The 25,925-nt window shown below is 37.0% G+C and overlaps 1 protein-coding gene across 8 annotated transcripts in view; it reads right to left on the bottom strand.

The window, feature by feature from the left end:
• The window catches only part of NFIB (nuclear factor I/B), a 226,223-nt gene that overhangs the window by 199,314 nt on the left and 984 nt on the right, over positions 1–25,925 (bottom strand). For 7 of the 8 annotated variants that reach the window (XM_004677669.2, XM_004677666.2, XM_004677665.2 and 4 more), the window contains exon 2: positions 19,664–20,195. The exons of the other annotated variant lie outside the window; for it this stretch is intronic. In XM_004677669.2, coding sequence (XP_004677726.1) covers positions 19,664–20,195 — 532 coding nt within the window. The remainder of the gene's footprint in view (positions 1–19,663; positions 20,196–25,925) is intronic. 8 annotated transcript variants of the gene reach the window in all.

The following is a 25,925-nucleotide window of genomic DNA, read 5'->3' on the forward strand; positions in this document are numbered from 1 at the left end:
TTAAGAAAACTTGCACAGATTCAAATTTGTGCTGTCACTGAATCAGCGTGATCATGTTCTCCTTTATGAAAAGACAGTATCTACCTTACAAACAAGGAAGGTATTATTAGGATTAAACAAGTTACACAAATTAAACTCCCAACGTGATGCCTAATAATAGTAAGTTTTCTGGACAGCTATATGCTCTAAAGCAATATGGAAAAGCACCACTGCCTAGAAAATCTTACCCATCTTTACTCAAAAGAGTTACTAAGCATCAGGTCACTATATATATAGTCTTTTCCAAACCATTAACTCTTTTAGCACTCACTTTAAGATTAGAATTATCTCCATTTCACATAGAAGAAATTGTACTTCAGAGACTTGTTCAAAGTCATACAACTAAAAATAATAAAAATAAGGCTTCAGACTCAGTATTATTGATTCCAACTTCATGTAACAATGCTTTCATGGCTCCTTCTAGCAAGTTCCAACTCTCAACACAACTAGGCATTTCTTCCAATGATGGCCATTTATCAGACTGACATGTTAATTGCAAAACATGCTCTAGATCTGCTGACATGTGAAGAGCTGAAGAAATTATTGGGTGTACCCCAAGGCCACATTCTAGTCTTCGGTTTGTTCCATTCATTGCAATCATCACTGTGAAACCCAACACTCACTATCCTTCCAAGCTTCACAGCAAGTCTTGATTTTCTCACTTCTGAATGATACAGTGCTAACACTGCTCAAAGCAATGGCTCCAGTTAGGAGCAAGGTCAATGTTCAGAACGACCTGCTGACATTCCCAATTTCCTACATTAAAACTACATGCTAGAAGATGTCCATACAGACCCAAAATTATTTTGTCATAGAGATGAAAACGTATACTTGTTCATCAGAATAAGCCATCCTCATGATCTCACTATTTCTGAGAAATAAGTATAAGTTTTCAAAATCATTTCCTTCAAAAGATGCTTGTAAAATCAATGCATTACAAAACCTTTAGTTAAGGATAAACAAAAATAATCATATAATTTTCCTTAAATGTCTTTCCCTACTGTAAGATTAGTGAAAATTTCAGTTAAAAAAACAAATCTTGACTGTATTTTAATTACAAAAACCTGACAGTGTCAAAGACATGATCAGTGCTCACTATTTGGTGAATGACTAAGCAACTTGTTTGTAAATAAAAGGCTTTAAAATGCTACCATAAAATGGCAAACTGAAACCAGCGTTCCTTTATAATTTTAGTGAGCATCACCTAGCTTTGTCTGCAGTCATCTCCAATATCAACTATACAGTCAACAGTCTATATGCCCCATATGGAGAATAAGGGGAGAAGCTGCCCTCTCTGTCCCAACTTAGACTCCATTTTCATTTGTCTGAGGAGGTTGGGGAAGCACAAAGACACTGGGAATTTCATACAATAGTTTCCATTTTTCCTTCAGTTTTCCCTCCTAAACCTTGCAATCTTTAAAGTTTGAAAGTCACTTTAAAAGAGCTATCATGTAACTATAGTCAAAAGATTACCACAGTTTTCATTTTAGATGTTTTCTTCTAATTATGTATGAGGAAACACTATACTTCGGAACAGATATCATTTACTGAGGGTAAAGCATATTAGGAAAATTCAATATATAAAGCTGAGGGTTCTTTTACTGCTGGGTGGGTCACTAGATCAGTCTATTGTTACTAGTAGTGAAAGTATAATTTTGTATCAGATCAGATACTTCAGTCTTAAAAAAAAAAAAAAAGAAAAAGAAAAAAGCACCCTCGCGACACTGAAACAATTATTTATTTCCTACTGGGTTTGAGAGCCACACTTGATTTTTAAAATAATAAAAGATAACAGTAATAGAAACTCAACACACACAAAAATTGAATTCAAGCAACTTCTGGATAGTTTTAAATAAAATATTTTTATAGACTATTCTGCTTTCCAGATGTTCAACAGACTATAGAATATCTTCTTAATTCTAATATAGCCTAAAAAATTATTATTGACACAGGCCAAATATGTTTTTCCATTTCCATATAAGATTGTAAAGAAAAATATTAGGTTAGAATTAAAACGACATTTTAAATACATATAGGATTACACAAAAATCACAGCAGTGGAGCGCATAGATACAAAAAATGTAAATACAAAAATGCAATATTACTAGTCAATACCCAAACTAAAAAAGAGAGAGGGACTAATCAATTCAAGCCACTTAGTACTGTGTATTTTGAGAACTGAGTTAAAGCTTCCCATTAGATTTTTTTTATATTAACAAATTTTTTTGAAGAAACACCCAACTTGTCACCAAAAATTGACAAAGCATACAATTCTTCGTACAGTATGTATCATGCTCAAGCGAAGTTAATTTATGTAAGAGGCATATTCTTTGTTCTGCTTCATTTTGTTTTGTTTTTGTTACATAACCCCTGAGAAAACGGCTGAAGACTCACCTCCTCTTCGTGACCTTTCCATTACAGTCCCTCAGGGTCTTCTCCCAGAGCTCTGCAAACCTAGCTATAGATAGCCTCAGTGAGACTGGTAGTTAGCCCTACACTTGTTCCACTATCTTTGACACTTTTTTTTTCTCATCAGCCATGCAAATGACCATTACCCTCTCTTTCTACTTATAAATTACCTGAAAGAGGCCATTTATGTTTTCACTAGTTTTTCCCTAATCCCTTAAAAGACTGAAAGTACTCTGTACCAAATTATTAATGAATTCTGTAACCATTTTCCACCTTAATCCTGAGTGTTTCATACTTTCTGTGAAAGGTACCTATTATTAACTAATTTAGTAACTACTTATTAAATTCTTATGTCCACGCTCAATCATGTGATGTAATAATCACATCTCAAAATAAAAGAATATGCCATATTTTGGACTGATAAAGTGAATAACAGAAAGATAAGGGCTATTATGAAGATACCAATGAAGAAGTAGCCGATACCAAAATATTTCAGGCATTTAAAATATATGGTAAATAATAAATTATGTGACTATATTTTTAATGGACAACAGTCAAAACAACTTGTCAGAGAATAATCCTAAATAAAATAGCAATACAGTTCTTCCAAATGTATTTGTAGAGCTATGATTCAGTGGTATGGAAGGTATAAAAAAGAAAAATATTATCACTCTTCAAGTCCCTGAGAAGTTCTTGGTTTCTTGCATAAACACCACTCCAAGCATTCCCTGCTAGGCAACAGGAATGGGTATGTTCCCTTTTGTCTGTGATTATGTTTATGTCTCGCATTTTCTTGTAACCCAGATGAAGGCCTTATAAAAAATACTAAGTATCCTGAATCCTAACAACTTTCATACAGGAACCTAGCTTGTCTTTATACTCCTAGGAAAAGATATTTCTTTTAGTCACCTACAAATATTTCAAGGAGCATTATGATTTATTGTGGTGCCATTCTATTCGACTTTTTGGGGTAGATTTGGAGACATTACATAGCAAGTTCAATCTTTTTTTTTTTTTAAGATTTATTTATTTGTACTTACAGAACTGGGGTACAGGCCAGAGGCTCGGGACGGTGAGAGGCTTCACCAGAGACAGAGTGGGGAGCAGAACAGGCAGATCTACGAAGTACACTGCTGAGGGGAGCGGCGGGCGGAGTCAGGAGAGGTCTACCAGGCCATGTGGTCAGGAATCGAACTCATGCAGAAGTGGCTTTAGCTTCTCAGTGCTGTGCTTTAACCCGCTGCGCCACCAGGGAAGGCCCACAATCTTTTAATTTTTGCCATATTGAGATGTTTTTTTCTTCCTATTTTTGGCAGAGTAGTGACCCTAACCTAAATACTCTGCTCCCAAAAAAGGGAGGTTAAGTCTTCCAGAATTTTCTGCATAGGCGGTGAGAATTCATTCACTGAACCAGTAAGTACTCAGCTGCTACGATGTGCAGCACCTTGAGTTGCTGATTAAAAACCAAAGCAATAACTGCAAAGGTCTTCCAGAGCACCCACAATATGACCAGCAAGCTGTGAAGTGCCTCCCAAGCACTTTCTCATTTCACTTTCACACTACATAAAGTAGGTGTCCACTCCTGAGCTGAGGAAACTAGATCTTAGGAAATAGAAATAATTTCCTCCACTATAAAGCAAATAATGTCAAGACCCATCTCCTGATTCCAGAATATATTCTATTGCTAACGCGCATAATATATTTCATAAGGTTTTGTTCCACTTGATCTTCAAATTGAAATCTAAAGTACATATGAGGTGAGGATGATATATCTAAGACAGCCACTAGTCAATAGCGGAGACAGAAAACGAGTATCAGTAAAAAGCGGATTTTCCCAATTTGAGGACCTTATCTCGCATTAGCTCAGTTAATAGCTCATTTGTCCCGTGTTTTATATTCAGCTTAAATAATTTATATCTCTTCAACTTATACATATTGTCTGTTTTATATGTGTTCCCTTAATATTTTCAATGACTTTCGCACTTGTATCTTTTATTCATAAATTTTTTCCCACTACAGTTATACTTTTAAAACATGCTTTCAAGCTTTTGCTACTGTCAAACTAGAAATTAACTAGTAGAAGTAGCTGATAATAAATTTTTTCTAATACTGTCACTGTCTCTTAATTTACTAACTTCTGCTATATTCAGAGTGCCTTGATTATCTATAAATACACTATAGGAAACAGAGAGAGAAATCCTTCAAGTTATAAAAGAATTCTTACCTCAGCAAATAGATGTATTGAAAGTTTCCTTTAGAAATTGAATCCCCCTGGGCCCTCCATGGTGGCTCGGTGGGTTAAATACAGCACTAAGAAGCTAAAGCCACTTTAGCATGAGTTCGATCCTCACCCCAGAGGTGACCCACATGGCATGGCAGACCTCTCCTGACCCGCCCGCTGCTCCCCTCAGCAGTGTACTTCCTCAGTCTGCCTGTTCTGCTCCCCACTCTGTCTCTGATGAATCCTCTCACCACCCCTGCACCTTTGGCCTATACCCCAGTCTTGTATGCATAAATAAATAAATCTTTAAAAAAGAAAAAAAATTGAATCCCCTCTTGTGAATTAAAAGGACCTTGTTTTCTAAAAACTAAACTTACAAAAATTCTTAGAAACCTCTCTTAAATGAAAGAAAGCATATGGTTGTTTATTTTAAAACTGGAAAAAAGCAAATATTTTAACAAAGAAAATAAACAGACACCATACAAGGGAGAATAGTGACATGGCAATTTTCAAGCTAATCTGAAAATTGCAGAATCCAGGAGACAGAAAAACTCATAACTCTCACCTTTTCTTCCATAGCTGACTCTCAAAGAAAACGTTTTCCTTACAACGAACCTCAAATATGACCTTTGGTATTACTGGAAATCTGGCAGTACATTTTTAGTGGATTCTTTCTGTTTCCCAGTCACTATCAAATGCAATGCTTGATATTAATTGACCAGAATTTAAATAACATGTTTTCCATCCACTGAAAAAGATAAAAGCAGTCATTCTCATGAAGGCCACAGCTAAGACTGACTTCATCAGAATCCTTCCGATGAAAAGGTATAAAAGAAAAAAAAAAAAACCCACAGAATTCTTGAATCAATTAATTTCATTAATTTACAAATGATAAGATTTTTAATCATTATTTTCTTCCATGTGCCTTAAAAAAAAAAGCTATAATATTCACAAAATAACAATTGTTTGTTTTTATTTTGGCCACGGAGCAGTAAAACTAATACAAACAAAGTGAATTTAGGCCTCTCTCAGACTCAGTACACACAGCTGCAAAGTGAGAAGGTCCTCAGGGATTCTCCCAGCTCTAAAATTTAGGAGTTTAAAGAACTCTTTCTTTAAAAAAGCAAGCTTTTTATCTAGATTGAACTAAATGATTTGACTATTGGACTTTGAATTGAGCAACATGGAAATGTTACTCAAGAGTCAAGTTACACATTTTCCATTTCTCTTTAATAAATAAAATATATTAAAATCCCAATTTCAACAAGAGTATGATAAAGTTTATTAAAATTTGCTCAATATGAAGGGGACCCTCCCTCTGTCAAGGTAACCAGAAGTCAAATTCCTAAGATTCCAGAACTAAGAGGGGAAGTAGAATTCCTCCAGCCAATCCCCTCACTTGACAGATAAACTAAGTCAGTGAGAGGCCCTCAGTTTCCCAGGTACTTGTAAGCAACTGCCTTTTCCCATCTAGCATGCAGCTTCAAGCACCATGTGGCATAAAGTGAAACTCTACTTCAGTAACCAAAGGACTAGAAAAAGGTAATTCCACTACCAGGTCACTAAATAATTTAGAGGCTAATTTTTCTTTTTCCCCTAATGCAAAGACCTTACAATTCAAAGTACATTCATTAAGTAAAACACCTTGTCCATATGCAGAAAAGTCTTCTCCCATTCGCATCTTAAGAACATAGCAAACAAAAAAATAATAATAATAATTTATCAGCCCCTAGAAAACAAAACTGAAATGAAATGAAGGATGGAGTAAATCTAAATTGTATATTTTCATTCCTTCTAAAAGGATTAAATAACAGAATTCTAAATGGTTTGTTTGTACTTTCCATGCAATATGTAGATTAACCATGAAATTCTGTTTGGGACACTTTGACATCTGTTTTCAGTGCATTACAATGAAATCTGGGGACTTGATACATACATTTGCTGTAATAAAACTGTCACTAATCAGTGTTTTCCAAAATATTGCCCATAACTATTACTATTCAGTAGTCTCATTTGCATGATCTAATATTGTTGCTACATCATGTTTTTCTCTGACAATGTGTGAGCTGGTCCCAGGCACATGGTCTAAAATGGCTGCAAACCACTCAATATTTCAGCATTTCCATAGTTCTCTGTATATACACACACAATCTGCCCTAGAACTTAACTAATACTTCATTCTTCAAGAAATAGTTTCCCTATAATGAACATCCAAGGTTGAGTCCGCATCCTAGGGTGAGAAAAACTCAACAACAATAAAAGGGATCACACTGAGGAGGAAATTATGCCTCTTGGGGCTCCCACAACAGAAGATGTAAACATAATCCAAACTCAGAATTCCCTTCAACAAATTTGATACTTTGGGATAGTGAACATGGAGACTGTCATTAATTTAAACTATTTCCATGAAACCAGAACTAGATCAGACTACAATTTGGTATATTTCATTTTCTCTAGTATTAATGAATAGTTGGAGCAATGGCTGGTATGAAGAAATAACAGCTCAGCAGGTTTTAACACACCTCCTGGATATCAGTTTGAATAAATGTTTCCATTTCATATCGCATATATCTTGTGTGTTTTGTACAAAATTTTAATCTCAGGGTAAAAGTAATTTTGAAAGTTCAAACACGTTATTCACAGGAAAATAAAACTAAACTAAAAAACTATTTGTCTACCTATGCCGATTCAAAATGAATTCCATATTTTATTAGTACTTGGAATCATATATTGCTTAACAGTCCAATATAATTTCTTTTTGTCCTCTTATGAACTCATCTTAAACCTGAAATATGTTCCTCCATACACATGTTTTATATTATACAAATGTTGGATACAAAAAGCAGATTAATTGTAGGCCCTAATGCTGTGTTTGTTAGTCCTAAGAAGTCATTCCAAATGTTCCAAAAGGGATTAATGTAGTATAACAAGTCTATTTAATTACTGTAAGACCAGTGATCCTATTACTATAGCAGCTTTTCCCTTACTTGGTGACTGTAAATATAACAGATATTGTTACATGATAACTGTAAATCTTATGCAAAAATATTAATGCCTTACTATCAGTAAATAGAGAGAAATGTGTTAGCATCTCCAGGAGACTATAAAAGTTAACCAATATCTACAAATCATATCTGGCATTCCATTTTAGGTCAACATCAACTTTAAATCACAACACAGAAACAAAGCCTTTTAAATGTATTAGAAAGACAAAATACCAAGACCTGCCACAGTCAAGTTTTAATGCATTTTTCACATTTTAAATATCTTAAATATACATTTTAAAAAGTTTTGATGAACTTTCACATTTTAAATATCTTAAATCTACATTTTAAATATTTATATATATAAAATACAGGATTTATGTGTTCCTCATGAACATTAGAACTAGCAACAAAGCCAGGTCCGTTCTCAAAAAGAAAAGACACGACACAGATTATTAAAAATTATGTGCCAGAATCTAAACAAGCTAATCAATGTTCTGATTGTGCTTTCTGCACACCCTAGTTACCCTTTAACTAATGAACAAACAGTGAAATAACTTTTCGTATTAACTCCTAGCTAGAATTCCTAGGTATTCTTACAAAACTCTCCATAGAAGAATATGATGCCTTTCTGCTGAGTTAGGGTTGTGAATATGGACTAATCGATCCACTTTGCAAACCTGCTGTACAAAGTGGACTAGGAAGGCAGTCCACTGGCCTTGGGGAACAGCACCCGACTCCTCCCACATATCTGGCCCAAAATGTGGCTTGAAGACCACACAGATCCAATCCGAATCAAACACTGATCCCAAATCCAGCTGGGGAAGAAGTAAATGTTTTAACAACATCCAAGTTGTCTTCCAGTTGATCTTAGTAAAAAATGAAATCACTGTTAGTGATAAATATTAACCCTTTTCCTCGAGAGATCACTTCATTTTCTTAACACCATAAAAAGGAAGAATGGCGAAAAACAGACTTGAAGAGTTAAACAGTCAAAACAATCTAGTCAAAACAATTCATGTAACTAATTAAATATTCTGAGGTTGTGACCCAACTTGGTGTCATTTTTAAATCAGATCCTTTCAGGCTTAAAAAGAGTCTAAAATCCAGCAGCTTGTTCGTCTTCAGGAACAATCCAGTCTAGCCACATCATCATCATTTCTGTCCAACCAAATCTAAAACATAAGTGCAGTTCTCCCAAATGTTGGCAACTTAATTTCTTTTTTGTAAATAAAAATCTTATGCTTTTACTGGAGTGCAATGAGTTACAAGTACTTGCTAAGACACACTTCATTCAACATCAGTGCTTAGTTCTCTAGAAAGGCACGAATAAAATTCTTTTACTCCTTCCTTGAAAATATTCCTAGACTGAACACTTTTTTCCTAATAAATCAGATTTAAAGAACTACTAAAACAGTAGGGTAATTCTAATGTAAAGAGATCTTAAAGTTACAGGCAACCAGCTAACACCATGTGTATGTATTCCAACTTCTTTACTAATACATATACAATTATTGTGACCAGGACTTTCATTTTCTCTTTGGAAGATCTCATCACTTGAAATAGATAGAAATGGGCTGATGACTTCTTACTTCAATACCCGATCACTTCTTTTCATCAATAGGTTGTTTCTCTGGATTATGCTATGATCCTTAGCATGTAGAAAGAGCATTTGCTTTTACTTAACAGGATTTATTTCACGTAATCTGAAATCAGCTCTGGGCAGTAGGCACATTAATCTCCATTTTACAAAACAGAAAACCAAAGCCCATGGAGTTTAAGTGACCTGACCAAGATCTCAAACTCTTGAGAGAGGGCTTCTATCCAAACTAAAGCACAAAATGGTAGATTGATTTACTTCCTTTCCACACATTACCAAAACTAAGAAATCAGGAATATGGGAGAGCTGTTGTATTCCAAAAGCAACCCAGACTTCAAAGGATACTAGAAAACTTCAGGTTGCAAATTACTCAATCTATGAATGAACCATCTTTTTAAAGTAATTCCTGAAAGATTTAATCGTTCCCTTTTCCCCCAACTTCTCGGCGATTCTCTGCTACACACATATACTCACCAGCACTCACCACACATGCCAGCACCCACCCACAACCCCATGTCCAGGAACTTAACCTCTTGAACTCAATAGCTCAGATCCACTTTAAATTCTTTCACTGGAAGAACTGAGACAGACTTTTGGAAGAAGTCATGAACATTCGTTCAAACCTCATGGGCTGGGTCACACACACAGTCCCCACCTACTGTATATGGCCAAGTAGCTTACTGCCCACATCCAAACGGATTCTATGTTGGCACTACCCCATGGATGACCACTGATTAGCAGAAGGCAAGAGAGATGTTTTCATGTCTAACTGATTTTAGAGAAGGGAAAGAAACTGAGTTTTGGAAACTGACTAATCAGCCTCACACAAGGAACAGACACTGTTCTTCCTCAGACCCCCACACTGCAGGATTATTGGCGTGATGAATGCTAGAAAAAACACTCAATTCCTTCACCTTGTGAACACGCCTGTGTAAAAATTCTTTAGAACAACCAAAAAGAAAAACCTCTCACCTGCCATTTCAGATATTCTAAAAATAGGAATAGAAAAACTAGTGCTTCCCCCCCGAATTCTAGTGCCTATACCACATTGTCTCTCATCTGTCAGTGTATCCACACACACGTATAAACAGTATGCGACACGCAAGAAAGGAAATGCACATTCTAACTTAAACTTCCTTTTTTCCTCTAATAATTTAAAAATAAAACATAACAGCTTGGATTTTAAATATTTAATCTGGCAAATATAGGAAAAATCATGAACTACAATGTCATATTTGGCAAAGAAAAATTTGGTAGGATAAAAATAACTGTTTTAACATTTTAGAAGGCATTTCCAATATTTTTAAAATAATTACACTGCTACAGAAGAGAAGAACAGAGGTAAAATTCCCCATCTTTATATATGGGGAATGAAGAGCAGAGAACATGTACATAAAGCAAAGAGAAAATTTTTGTATTCATTAAAATAAATATTTAATATCATATGCTGGCAAAGTCCCTACAGAAATAAAAACTTCAAAGTTACTAATGGTTCACTATTCTGTCATGAAATTTAGTTATTTAAGTCACAAATAGGCTTCCCATAAAAGTGATAAGGAATACATTGCATTATTCTCACTTTTTAAAATTTTGTCTTTACCCTACATTTTCAGTTTACAGCTTTCTCTAATCCTTGGCAATTCTTTATATGATGAAGTAGAAAAAGCAGTCACTTTAGGGCTTACACATCGGTAACCAAAAACATAACTATATTTACCACTTTTACCCTGTGTAATGACAATAAAATATTTTTATTGTAACAGCTGAAAATGTTGAAATGTGACTATTAAGGAAGCCATAAATATAAAAAGCTGAAAAGTCAACCTCACAAGAGTGGGGGAAAGGAAACTGTGATAAGTATCATCATAAAACACAGAAACTGAAAATCTAAGCAGAAGGAATCCAAATCCCTCCAAATGCCAGAATACTACCCCCCACCTCCTGGGGCAAAGAGGGCTGCAAATTTGTCCCCATCACTGTCAGTAAACAAAAGAAAGTCACTTCTACAGCCAGACCATGTCAAACAGAAGACTCAGCTACTGCAGAGGGGCTGCCTTGAATCCACTGGGGTGTAAAGTCAGGGCCTGGGCTTTTTGTCAGCTATTACCATAAAAGAATAAGAGGAAACAGTGACATTACTACACAATGGAAAGGTCAAACAGCTTGCAGCCATTTCATGACCCAGACAAGTCAAGGTCAAGGGATTCAGGTAGCAACTTAGCCAGGGCATAAGTTACAGCACAAATGAATTGTTTTAACACATCAGCTTTGGTCAATTAAACCTAACAAGGCAAGTTGCATCACGTAGCAGGGTTCCTGACACCAAGGCCAGAAGCTGAGACCGACCTCATAAAACAAGGCTTTTAACATAGCATAGCAAATTTAAGGTAATCCATCCAGAAACTGCAGATGTCAGAATAATAAAATACAAGTTGTCCTAAGCAGGAACATTTTTCACACTTTAGAATTCTCTAATAGAAGGGTATATAAGCTTCCTATTGACATACTTGTGTTATTGGCACAGGCATAAATGCAATCTCCTACTCACGTGAATTACAGAATACACCCTATTTCAACTAACTTAACATCTGTGGTCATGATTAGATTTTGTCCTACGCTACAGCATTCCCTGTTAACAGTAACACATTTCTCCATGTATTTTTTGTGAACTTTGAAAAATCAACTTTTAAAAAAATCTACAGCTTTATTTGGTATCAGATTATATATTAAGTGTTTCGTATTAACTGATATTATTGGTATTGTGAGGTTTGTGAAAAACATGTGCATTTTAAAATTCAGTGGAAAACTCATTTATTTTGAGAAATGGAGATGAGGCTAACCAGAATTTTAAAACTGGATATACTTAGACTTTTTTTTCCAAAGGCATTGCTGATATTTTTGCACTTGTTTAAACAAATTCCATTTTCAACTGATTCGTGCTTCATCCATAACTTACTACATGCTCTGAACTGCATTAAAATGGGATCCCGAAAATATACAACCTCCAGGCAACACTCAGCTAGTAAAATTACTTCATCCATCACCCCATATTTTCAATTATAGTCCTTATTCAGAGTCCTTTAATTTGTCTGAGCTTCATCAATGCTATCCTGTTTAAACTATCATCTTAAACAGAGAAACTGTGTACCTAAGTGTGTTATTATAATATATTTATGCACAAGAAAAGTTTGCATTCCCATCTTAGAACACTGCTTGTAAATTCTGAGGCTTTTTTTTTGGGGGGGGGGTGGTATGTGTGGCCTTCAATTCAGCCCCAAGGTCTTTCCACCTCATTGGTTAATTGGTAGCCATTTCTTCCAATTTTCTGAATAATATAACAACCAAAAAGCCCAACCATTCAAGTCCCATTAGTCGCACATCCTGTAACATTCAGTCTAATACAAACTAATCCCACAGACTCACTCCTCACTACACACATTTAGTTTTCACAAGTTCTCTGCAGTTTGATGATTTATTCTCTATGCCAAATCCCAACAACTGAATTCAGTTAAATTAACCACATCATGTAATTAGAGTTCAAGGACCCAAGAATGTACTTTAAAATGAGACGACATACCACGTTGCCACAGAAAAGTGAGCATGAGTAAGAGGAAGAGCCCCTCTTGCTGGGCTTGGCGCTGAGGCATGCTGCTGTAATAACTCCAGTTTCCGATCGCATAACCACTAGTCCTTGAGATTTCTAAAATTATTCCTCCTCCACAAGGATAGAGGAAAAAGAGTTGGAAAACTTTGCTTTGAACATTATGTTGGCTAATCCTTTGCTCTGTCACAGCATAGATACTGAATCCGAGTGTCACCTGCTGTACTTTTCATCAACTTTAAACCAGAAAGTGCTACTCGTGCACAAACCGAAGAGAAACTTCTATCCAAAAGTTAGTTTCAGTGCAAAGGATCACCTTTTTCAGTTATTTACTAATTCGCTAATTCTCTATTTTGGTAAACATTTCATATGCTATCTCCACTCACTGCAAACCCTTCACACAAGCGACAGTTATTCCTTTGATTATAAAGTTAAGTTCCTTTGATTATAAAGTTAGTTATCATGGAAGCCACTGGGATGACAGAAATGAAAGCTTACTTATCTCAATTTTTAAGAATTCCATAGAATTCTGACTCACCCTTCTCTGTGATCCCTCCCTGCTCAGGTGTGGTGGTGTGGACTGGCAGGCAAACACGGCAAGAGTGAAAGAGTGTCTGTCACAAAACAGTTTTTGTTTTTTTTTAAGCCCACTGGTCTCGCTTTCCAGTTCAGTCAGGCATCATGAAAGTTTATGAGGAGAAAGACTTTACCAAGTCAGATAAGTTGGACTGTTGTTTCTAATTATAGAGCCAACTTAAAAGGAACAAGGTAATGGAGGATTAAAAGTTTAATTTCCTTTTGGCAGTTTTCTCCCAAATTCCGAAGTGAGAGCTAAACAAGAAAGTAAACAGAAAAATCCAACCAGTTCTATATTACATTTATGTTTGAACAGATTTCTTAGGCACCATGTTAGAAAACAGACACTTTAACAGACTAAATCAGTGGCTAGCTCTGTCTCTAGGCATACATGCTAATAACTCTACTGGAGGGCCCTCTTTAGGGAGACCCAGCCATTGTCTCCTGTCATGGCAGTGCAGTTCCCCCAAATTACAGTTATTCCTGAATAACAAACATCATTTATGTTCTTTCACATGGGAATTTATTTTACATCACAAGGAACACAGCACACTGTATTTGCAAATCCAAACACAGAACCTAGTGAAAAAAAAATGCATTACAAAAGTTACAGAGCTGTGTATTTGGGGGAAGGTGCTGTGTGAGGAGAAATGCCTAATGCTGCCAGCAGGATCTTTTACCAGCCTCTTTGACTCCAGAAGGACGATCATAATATGTTAATATATATTTTATAAAGTTTGAAAATCATAGTTGATGCAAAAATGAACCTCCCCCTAGTCCTCACTCCCCACCTCTCTCTTTCCCCTTTCCCTTTGAAAAGTGAGATCATATTAACAGCAATGCAAGAGCTTAGTTTGCCATATCAGAACACAGATGCCAAGCTTTCCCAGCTGGCAACTGTGGCCTCAGAGTTTAACTCTTCAATTGTCTGGTAAAGCTATCTTGTAGCAGGGACATCATGGCTTAGAGGGCAAACTCTGGCCGCTTAGTCTGTGTTTTCTTCTTATCAGTGAGAAAACTGCTAAGTATCTTATCTTACAATATATGTTCCCACAAAGGTCTCATTAAGCACAGGAGTAAGACAAACCAATAAGAGCCCTTCTTTATCTGGTGAACTGTGTGTGAGCCAGAATGCAAACAAATGAGCACTAGAGTTCATGAGTTCAGTTAAGGACAGGATGCTAGATGGGAAAGCTTAACAGTGTTCCCCTAAGTCAAACATGCCTTCAGAGTACTGTTCCTACATACAAATGTATGCCCTCTGACCATGTCATAGTGCAAGCACACCAAATCACCCTAGAGAATAGCCTCATTTTAACAAATAATGAAAGCTTAGCTTTCCCCATTATGGGAAATACCTGCAAATGAAGTGAAATTTATTAAATGTTAAAATGTGCTGTCAGCTTGCAGACAATTATCTACTTATGCTTTTCATAAAGAAATAATTGTTACCCAAAAGGATTCTAAAAGTCACTTTTAGGAGATAAGGAAGAAAGGAGAAAATAATTCTCAGTGTTTGCTTCCTCACTAATGATATATGACAACTAGGAAGGATTCAATTTCAAAAACAGTAACAGTCATTACAACTTCCCCTGTAAACAAGGCACATTTTTCACAACTTCAAAATGTTCCTCCATGATCATAATTTAACAACACAATGAAGATGCCATTCAAGAACGGATCCCAGTATTAAGGGTTCAACAAGGCTAAAGGGTGCTCCTCCCCATGACAGCCAGGAGGGGTTTCTGGACACTGCCTGGTTCTCCAAAACACGTTTAGTAAGAGTGCAAAGCAAGGTCCAAAAATCAGTTAGACTGACTCAGTTTAAACGACTCTCTTCAATGCACATCAACAGTTCCTATCTCCTGAGATCTTTAAACTCCTTTCTTAGAGATGTGGACTCTCTCTTTCTTCAAACTCCTCCTTTACCTAGGAGAAAACACAGCCCCCCTGCCCTGCTCCACCCCGCCTTTCTTCCCCTTCACACAGGGCTGGGCTGGGGACTCAAGGCCTCCCAAAGACCAGACTTCACTCTGTGCGGCCCTTTGGGTAGAACTGCTAATCCTTCTTATTAATTAAGGAGATAATGGTGGTTAACCGGAAAGCAATATTAATGCTAGCTATCTAGGAAACTTCAACCAAAATTATTTTAGCCTTTTGATTGTTTTTCCTGGTGTGCAGAATTGTGCTCTGAGAATTTGGCAACATTTGGATGCAGAATTGAGAAATTCAGCAATGACTGATTTATATCAGACATTAACACACAGATTTCCTCATTAAGGTTTAATTTTTTTCCCTTAGCATTTACACTGCTGCACATTAGTAACTAGAAAGAAAAGTAAGGTCCTCTCTCAATGTGTTACTATAAAATTTGGAAGTGTGGAAACTGAGGGAACTAAACATTGCCTAAGAAATAAGCAGGGATGTGCCTGAATGCACCAGGCATGATGAATGTATTTCTTATCACTCCATTCGGCTTGTCCTCCACACCCTTCTCACAGCACACCCGGCATCCTAGAGTACATTTATGGCCCAGGAAGGTGTGTTGTGCAAGGCTTGCCTGGTTTTGGTTTTGTTTTGTTTTGCTTTGCTTTGCTTTCATGAACGCAGTAACAAAGACAATATGGGGAATAGGTACCACCTGCCCAAGAATCATTGGCTATCTTTAATATCTTTGGGGGAAATGGGGACCACTTTAGAACTAATTTCTCCTTTTAATCTTTCACAGTCGTTTAAAATATATCTTTTTGTGAAAAAGGCAAGGTTTTATATTAGCTAAGGTTTGCTGCAGCAAACAAGCAAGCAGCTTTCATTCAGAGATTGTCAAAAACTTTCCAGTGTGCCCACTGCAATGCGGATGCCAACCAACGAATCAAAGGCATTCAGCAACTAGACAAAGAGGGTCTGATGCCAACCTCGGTGCCACTGGCAACCATTATTGGCATCAAGCACAGTGTCTGCCTTTTTTTTCCCCTCGCCTGGCACTTCACAAACAAAATGGCGGTTCTTGTAGCAACGAAACAGCCGAAGCGCAGCCCTCTGAATCAATAACGTCAAATGATTTTATGGATTCAAACACAGTTGCTCCCAAATGATGTGTGTGTTTTAGGTAAAATGGAAGTTCTATAATTTTATAAATGATTATATCGCATATGACCCTTTACTAAAGTAGAGGAATAGAAAAAATGGGCTGAATTGCGGTCAACCAGGCTATATACATAGAAGAAGCTGAATAACAAAGAGATTTAGCTTTAAAGAGAAGACTGCCTTGCGGCCATGTGATGCAAAAGTCTCAGGAACTAGATATCAAACATGATTTCAAAATGCATAAATTTCTCCCAAAACCCTATCAGAGGCAGATGTAGCAATATAGGTTGTGTCAAAGACCTAGTAACTCTTCCCTCATTTCAAAAAAGACAAGGCTGCCAGGCATAAAGAAAAAAAGTGTGGGTTGAACCAAACGAGAAAGAGGGAAAAAAGGAAAGCAGAGGAAGTTGGTCAACAATGGAACTTTATTACATGTTGGTCCTTACATCCTCCAGAAGAGATGCATTTGTGATCTTGTATAAATAACCAAGAGGACTATTGACATTTCTAGATCTGGAAATTGTCAATATATTGTAACATCACTCCACACTGCAATGCGGATGCCAACTAACAAATCACAGGCATCCTGAGCTAAACAAAGAGGGTCTGATGCCAATCCTGGTGCCAGTGGCAACCATCTTTGGCATTCTCTCTGTTCTTTCTCATGTTTTCCTCCCAGTCCTTTAGAAGTGGAGTGAGAGAGAAAGGGGGAGAAAGGTAATTTTGTTGCTCATTCTGTGCCAAACATTACATTTTTCTTTTTGGATTTTTCTTTCCCGTTTTTCTTGATACTTCTTCACCTAATTTATAAAACAGACGTAAGCGGGTTTGCATGTACTTAGAGGAGAAGTAAAAAGTGGTGATGGGAGATACGCAGCCTTCTGATTGACTACAGACTTATCTGTTACATGCCTTCTTTAATCAACTGCACCACGGAACGACATAATTAACCTACACTCCCCAGCCCCCAAAAAGATAGGTTTAGAAAAAGGGAAAACACAAAAGCATCCTGATATGACTTTTTCAAAAAAGAGCCAACAGATGTTAAAAAGAGATGACGTACTGGCAGGTGGCAGAAGGTACAAATGAGACGCGCACGGTAAAATAAGGAAAAGTTCTTACAATGCAGACCTTTGAAGCAACAACAAAATCAATGTTTGATCAGAACACATGTCTCCAAGAGTTGCACAAAACTTTATGATTATCGTGACCGATGGTGCAATGCAGAAGGCATTTAGGCAGTTTTCTTCCTTCAATGTATCTTCACAAATCCAAAGGATATGTTTTTATTGTCAGTTCATCAACCAAGGGAGTTGGCTGCCTGCCCCAGCAGTGAATGTACCTGCATGCACACCCCAAGGACTAGCCTTCAAGCAAGTTAAAATGGGAGCAACAGTGAAGTGATTGAAAATCTTCCCTCTTTGCACTGAAAAGTGGGTCTGTTCATGACCCACTTTTAAAACTTTACTCCCAGGCTTGACTTTCACAACACAGTCTCAACACATTTACAATCACTCCAACAAAAAATACACAGCCCACCTTAAAATTCTGCTTCCTAGACAGCTGTCAATCGAATGAAGTGTCATGTGTTAATGAGCTTTTATTTTAGGACCCACAAGGTGAATTATATTTTTCCTCAAACCATAGTTATTTGGATTTTAATTTTTTAAATGCATGGAAATAGTAAATGCAGTGTTGCATTAAAAAAAATCATTTTTTCCATCTATATGATGGCCAGCACCATTATTTGACATCAAATTAAACTTTTAAAGTGACATTTAAACATATCTCTAAAACTAGATCAAGGAGAGAGAAGACAAAAAAGGCCATAGTAAGTACCTAGATTTCTGAGTTAAAAGAGTAATTTTGATATTTTTTTGAATGATAATAAAGTTCACAGCAATTTATTATATCCCACATTTATATACCAACAATCAGATAACTGTCTGCCACCTGGCTGTCTGCAGGCCACTTCCCCTACCACCAGGCCAAGTTAGGAAATGACCCACCATCTGTGGCAGATCAAACTTCAGTCCACTTTTGGTATGCTGGGGTTTTTTTTTGTTTATTTTTTTTTTTCTTTTAATGATGTTTTACTATGGACTGTTGTGAATCTAAGGACATCAATATTCTGACATTTATTTAAAGAAAAGAAATTTTCACCTACTCAAGTAAATATATGTTAAGAAAAATGAAAATAACAAGGAAACATACTTTATGAACTCAAAAACAGTCAGCAAAAGTACAACCCTTTTTGAATTATTCAGGCAACATTTACATCACTCTCTTTATCAAGTATTTTTTTTTAAAATCGGTATGGTATGCGGTTACTGCATTCTTTATGAGATTTATTTTAAACCAGTGTAACCAGTCCACTTTCTGTTTTTGTTCTGTAATGTTCTGTAAGGAGAGCTGCGACTCCTGGGTAAGTTTTACAAATTTACATTCAAGTAAACTAACAATATTTATGTGTTCCCAAATCATTCTGGGAAAACACGGTAACATAAACTACTTAAACAAGAACTATAGTCCATTCAATTTACAGTGAATATGACATAATCAAAAGTGTAGGTATTGATAGAAATATTTAAATTAAATAAATCTAGGTCTACCTAACATAGACTTTGTGATTGTGGCTATCTCAAGGATTTTGTACTGGAAAACATTAATTCTATTTCAATGCAATAGCACTAGATTTGTGAACAAAGTTCATCTGCCTCGCTAATTAAGGCTAACACAAAGATTATTAAAGAGTGTCTTGACTGTTCATAAATAAAGTTACATTTTCAAACTGGGAAAAGATAAGTGATGCAAGGAATGGAAACTAAGATAAAAACTGAAGTGGAGTGAGCTCTATTTTTACATTATTCTGTGTCTTTGAAATAACGTATGTAATTGCAAAGCCATGTGAAATGCATCTCTCTGTGGTCTTTAAATATTCACACCTCTCCGAGTCTGAAAGGCTCACGTCTATTTCCATGGCTTGCACATGGCAGTGGCCCTGTGAGTGGAAGCAGGCATGCCACTCTCCCCAGAGTGGGGGGACGAGACCTACAGGCCTGGAGGGCCATCTAACCCGAGCCAGAAACGCCGTATATACGTGGGCAGTGTTTGCCGTGCGAGAAGAAAGAACAATCTGCTCCTACCTTGCTCCTGCACGTAGTATGCCAAAAACAAGTCAAGCTCCTTAACTGATACTGTGATATGGTGTGGCTGGACACAAAGTGCTGGGTTTGTGCAATGTGGGGACTTCATGAGCCGCTCTCCATCGGTACTTTCCAAGGGGATGCCTTTGAACAGGATCACCATGACTAGATCCAGACGCCAGACTTTGTCTGCCTGTCGCAGGCAGTCGATCCTCCTAATCTTACCCTTCTGGTCTGGATTGGATAAGACACAGCACGGGTGCTTCTTGCCAGTTACGGTGAGCACAAAGTCCTCTCGGTACTCCTGGCGGATATCTTTGCGCAGTTTGGCCAAGAGCCTAGATGCCCACTTCTGTTTGATTTCAGGCTTTTCGCTGAGAAGCTCATCTTTGACTGCTCTTTCTTCATCCTTTGACATTCGCTTCTCATGCTTTTTAAAGTACTTGCGTTTCCGAGCCTGCAGGTTGAACCAAGTATAGGCGATTGCACGGACATGTGGAAGTAGTGCCTCGATGAATGGGTGAAATTCATCCTGTGGAAAACAAGGGGAGAAAGACGACACACATCGTCTGTTTAGTTTGAAAAGCTCAAAATATTAGCCCCCAATCTACCCCCAAATCAGGACAAAAAGTTATGCAGAAAAAAATTACACTCCTTTCTTATTCAAAATCATCCACAGGACAGGTTAAGAGGAAAATTAAGTATTCCAAGCTGCCCCTTTTCCACCAAAATTCACAGGTTTATTCTCCCTCCTGAAAAGAAAATAAGGTTTATATTTGTATTTCCACTCTGGCCCCATCCCCCTCAGTCCCACCATGCATCCACATTCTTTAAAACCTAAGCAGCCAAGGTACTTGGTACCTAATTTAATATTTAAATATCTGATTGACCAACTAACACTAAGCAGTACCATTTTACAAAGAACACAGTGAGAATTTTTTTTTTTAATCGGAGCAGAGCTGTTCAGAAGGCAGGAGCGATGCCACAGTTCATTTCTCTTCTCTGTGGCACAGAAACACAAAGCGTATAGATGCTCAGTGTAATGCCACACAGTTCCCGCTTTTGGAGCATGCTCTCAGCAAGAGGCTGCTGGTGGCACAAAGAGCATGCGCCATTAAACTTGATCCATTTTCTTATCAAACGTCCAACATTCCAACACTGAAACAGCACCATTCCAAGAGTGGTAACTAGAGAAACCGGTATACAGTGAGGGAAAGTGGGCAAAGGACACAGCCTGTCGTCTCGGTGTCCTGAACAGAAGGTTTCCATACTTTGAGCAGTGCATTCTCTCGCTCCACCAACACTAGCCCCAACACACACACACACACACACTCTCTCTCTCTCTCTCTCTCTCATGCTCCACTCCATACTCTCTCACACACACACTCTCACATTTTTAAATTAAAGTTTTTAAAGTTGAAAACAAAAATCAGATTAATGTTCTTCCAGCAGCTTTCCTATAGAAACTGAAGCCCCACAGAGTCAGTTAATTTGTTAACCGATCACAAGAGCATGGCAATTATTCTAAACCCCTTAAAAATCAATCTGAGGTGAACAATGAAAAATGGCAACTTGGCACCAACTTTACATTCTTTGTGTCTCTGCATGCGGTGGCAGGGTGACACCAAGAGTGCACTGCTGGTCACTTACTGCTTCTGTGGAATCAATACAAGTCATCTGCTATGTATATGAATTCTCAGACAGGAGTGTGGGTGTACTTATGCATGTGCTTGTGAATTACATGTGGACAATTGTATAGAATCCAGTCTTTTGCTGGAGTGTCCAGGCTTCTACCTTTTTTCCTGCCTGTTTCATAGGAGCCTATTTTAAGGGAGGGAGGCAGCAAACAGGGCAAGATAATCTTTACCTAGAGATATTTCAAGTTACTTCCCAAAGCACTCAGTGTTTCATTACTTCCTGCCATAGGTAAAACCTGTCTCCTAAGATCGGGCCATTGCCGTTCGGAGAAAGAGCTTAATATCCCGGGCTTGCACACTGGGTGCATGGAATAAGCCAGGACCTGAAGCAAATGAGAACTTCCACCATGCCACTTTTCTGATCACTCTGACTATAGTGTCACCCTGACCATAAAAATAACTTTCTCTAACTGATCATATCCCAAGTCAAATCTTACTGACTAGTGCTAGTCACCCTGAATAATGTGGAATAAATTCTATTTTCTCAGCAGACTGATGAACTCCATTAAGTATCTATCGTGATGAAAGTACAAGTAAGGGTCACTAACAAAGAAGGTGTCCAAAATATTCCCATGCAATTGTGAATCTATTTTCAATATGAAATTCAAAGTTTCAACGCTAGAGACTGAGAGCGGCATGATAGCAGTTTGCAATCAGACACGGAAGAAGGTGTATGTCCTACCCAATCAATAATGCAGCTATCAAGTGTTTTAACATATTGCCGAAAAACGTTCCCACAGCTGAATAAGTGTAAATCAAAATTTTATAACAATACAGAATACAGATGATTACATCACAGTATGAGGCATAACCAAGTGCCATAGAGGAAATCATTAAACCGATCAGTAGTTTCCAGCAGAGATTTGAACAATTCGGTTACTATTCGAGCACATTAAACTAGGCCATGGAAAGAGTTAAACCACAATCTGTTCTTTGTGTGGGAAGGCAGCCCTGCTCACAGCAACCACAGCCCATGATAAGACCTCCTATCTCCATACACTTTCTGATGCCATGCTTTTAGCTTTCACTGTAACTACAAAAACTTTGTTTATCCCCCTTAAAAATACTTGCAGAAGGAAACCTGCTCAAGGAAATATGGACTTAAACATGCTTTGGGGACTAACTTCTTATAATCTGACACTTGCTATGATTTATTGACATGATCAAAAAACACATATATATACACTCATAAACTAAAAACTTGGGATGTAATGAGTACATGTGTGGAGGGGGAGTTTTTTCTGACTCTTTATACTCCTGCTACACTGTTGAAAATGCAACATTTTAATAAATATTAAGCAGTGCAAAAACTTAAGTCCTTATATCCTTAAGTACTATGTTCAGTGACATTTTATTTTCTTATAAAGACATCAAACATAACTTTTGATTAAATTTGTGTTTCAAATCATCTGTCATGTAGGAAATTTCAAAATTTTAATAAATTATTTTAAACAATCAAAATGCAAATCTGAGGGTTGAATTTGGAATTTCTTAGCAAATACACACAAAACAATTTTAAGGTTGCTCTGAGTTTGTGGCCAGAGCTGCCACATAATGTTTCCATGCCTACTTTTTTACCTTATTGATAAAGAGAAGTAACAAACTTTCTCGGTCCATAAAGTTGCCTCATAAATATCTGTAGTGGCTTTACTATTATGTAAATTGCTTTCAAGTAAAATACTTACTTGACAAGGAAACATCCTCAAAAAAAAAATAATAGAAGTGGAGGCTTGCTAAAATAACATACATTTCTGTATCAACATGCCTAAAATGTCATCTTCCTAGTGCGATTTTTTTTCTAAGGCAGTTACAAAATTCTTTAATGATTTTCGATATTATGAATATGGAGCAACATAACTGTGTTCATCCAAAAAAGAGTGATTATTTCTATGTCCTAATAAATAGTAAATAGATTACTAAAACAACTTTTGAAATAAATATGAAAAAAATTTTGGAAGCAAGGCATTAGATCTAAGATCTAATGGCTCTATACTTAGGTAATGTGCCACCTTGCCCTTTCAGATTTTTTGATTAAAATGCACTGACATCCAGTACTCTTATTTCTTTAGAACGTCCTTTACTTAACTAAATTGATTAAATAAATAACTAAGTTACAAAATTCAAATAAAAAGTAAACAATCCTAATTCCACTAGAAATATTTATTTTCCTGCCCAGAAACAATGGTTCGCCTAAAAGGGATGGAAAGTAAGACTAATACAGAGATAGGAGAGTAAAGAGTAGGTGCTTTTAGAGCATTGCTACATAACAATAAACCATTAAAAATGTACCTAAAGAACTTGAAGACAATGAAAGAAAAAGTTCAATGCAATCATACCAAGTGAAAGTTATATTAAGGTTTACATTATTTTTTATAAAGCAAATTTAATCATATGTGGTTCTTAATTTTCCTTTTTTGTGCTAATGTATACTTGCTCACTTATATTGATGTACGAATCTTTTTTGCCTAGCATTTTGCTAACTAACAACTTCAACTTTAGCTCTTTTTGAATTAAGATTCAAAAACCTAGACACTATTGCAACAACTGAGACATTCTGTATTTACAAAGTTTTCAACCAGTTAAGAATGTTACTCTATTTTGTATTTACAAGTCCTAAAAAAATGTTTTGGTACACTATTAGGCATTGGTAATAGATATAAAGGTAAACTATTGGTCTGCTTAAAATAAAAAAAAAGTAACACCATCAATGAGTCCTGACTTTTGCAGCACCTTACACTATCTATCAAGTCCCACAGATATCAATTAAGTCAGCATTCTACAGCAAAATTTCTTCCCTAGCATATAGGCCTTTAATTCTAAAATCATTTTGAATATGTCAGCCTAGATCTACATTTGTAAAATAGTAGAGAATATTAGTCATCATGAATTAATGTTGATAAGTAAGGATCCTTGAACACTAATGCGATAGCTGAACGATTATGTTGTATAGGCTCCAAATATTCCATATGTCACAATGTTTCAGTATTTAACTTACATGATTTTAGTGACTTCTTAATATACTGTAGAGGAAAACTAAAAATGCACTGCAATCACTATCAATGTTTCTGAAAGGCCCAAATATAAATTGGTACAGAAAGCAACCCTTTACAGGTGAGAATAAGTGATGCAGTACTTTGAAAGTGAAAAGCTCACCTCAGTATGTTTTATTTGAACTATGTTTCAATACTGGTGCCAGAGTATAAATAATATCAAGTGGATGAGGTTTACCAGAAATAGGGGGGGGGGAATCCTGATGTGGATTACACTGAAGATAACTTTCACAACTAAAGGCAATTCGTTAGTTATACCTGAAACAGTTTCATCTTATTTATAGGCCATTATTCAGTTTTAAAAATACAAATAGCTCAACAACTTATTTTCCCAGTTTTGTTCGATTAAAGTGAACTGTTTTACTTGCTGAAAATAGCCATATCTAAGTTAATCATACTCAGACGCCAAACAAAATATAAACAATAAAAAATGTGTCAGCCAAAAAGCTACAGGACTGTATCCAATCACTGAATAAGCCTTATCATTGTTTTCATCTTCATTCACAATTTATGAATGCCTCAGTCCTTTTGAATCTCAATGACTTGTAATTGTCATACAATTGAAATCTTAATCATTTGTCCTTATAAAAACGCATCACGGCGATATTAAATTTTTAAAAATTATCACACACCTAAAACTAGGTGACACTTCTTTAATTGCTTGGATTTTATGCCAACGTCAAAGAAAATGGCCATCAATTACCAATCGTGACACATCCTCCTAAAAGCTGAAGTCAACTGCCTACACCTTTAGAAATTTAAAATTCTGCTTCAAATAACTCTGGGCTAAGACTTTTGGTTAGTTTGTCAATTGGTTAGTTAGCGGGGCGGCGGTGAAAACTACCCCCAGGTAAGTCCGTTCGGTCCCGCCACTTTCACATTTGATAGTCTGGTTTAAAATGATCTAAATCGTGTTCTTAAAAAAAGTAGAGAGTCGGTATTTTATTTCACCACAATGTTCCTGAAGACTCAGGACTATCTTCAAAGTGAAATTTTTAGAAACGACCGTGCTTCTACAGCTTTACTTTTGCCTTACCAGTTACGCCCAAATACCGTCAAGCGAACAGGTCTCCACAAAATGAACGTGTTCTCAAAGTCCTTAATGTGCTCCACGATCAATTAACTCGTGTCAACGTAAAGACTGCCTTTGTGGTGTGGTCACTGGAAACCTCAAAGCGCGGATCACTATGACCAGACCTTGAGATCCCCAAAGGAAGCAAAGGAATGGGGTCCCCGGACCACAGTCTCGACTCTAGCTCGTCGCCCGCCCACTGCCTGCAGCGGAGTTTAGAGGCGCCCACAATGACGGGCTGGCGTCCCCTCGCCCAAGTCCACGGGTTGTTTATTAGGGCTCAGTGTCCCCCTAAAACTGTTCTAAAGCTGGAGTCCTTCCTGGTGCACAAGCGACCGAGAAGGGCAGCGGGCACTCAGGATAGAGGCGCCGAGCCGAAGCCGGCACTCCAGGGGCCTCGCAGGGGCTGAAGCTCGCGGGCCCGGGCCCTGCCCACCCCCGGC

The sequence above is a fragment of the Condylura cristata genome, unplaced genomic scaffold (genome assembly GCF_000260355.1).
Source record: "Condylura cristata isolate star-nosed mole 26May11 unplaced genomic scaffold, ConCri1.0 scaffold00006, whole genome shotgun sequence".
Classification (NCBI taxonomy): Eukaryota; Metazoa; Chordata; class Mammalia; order Eulipotyphla; family Talpidae; genus Condylura; species Condylura cristata.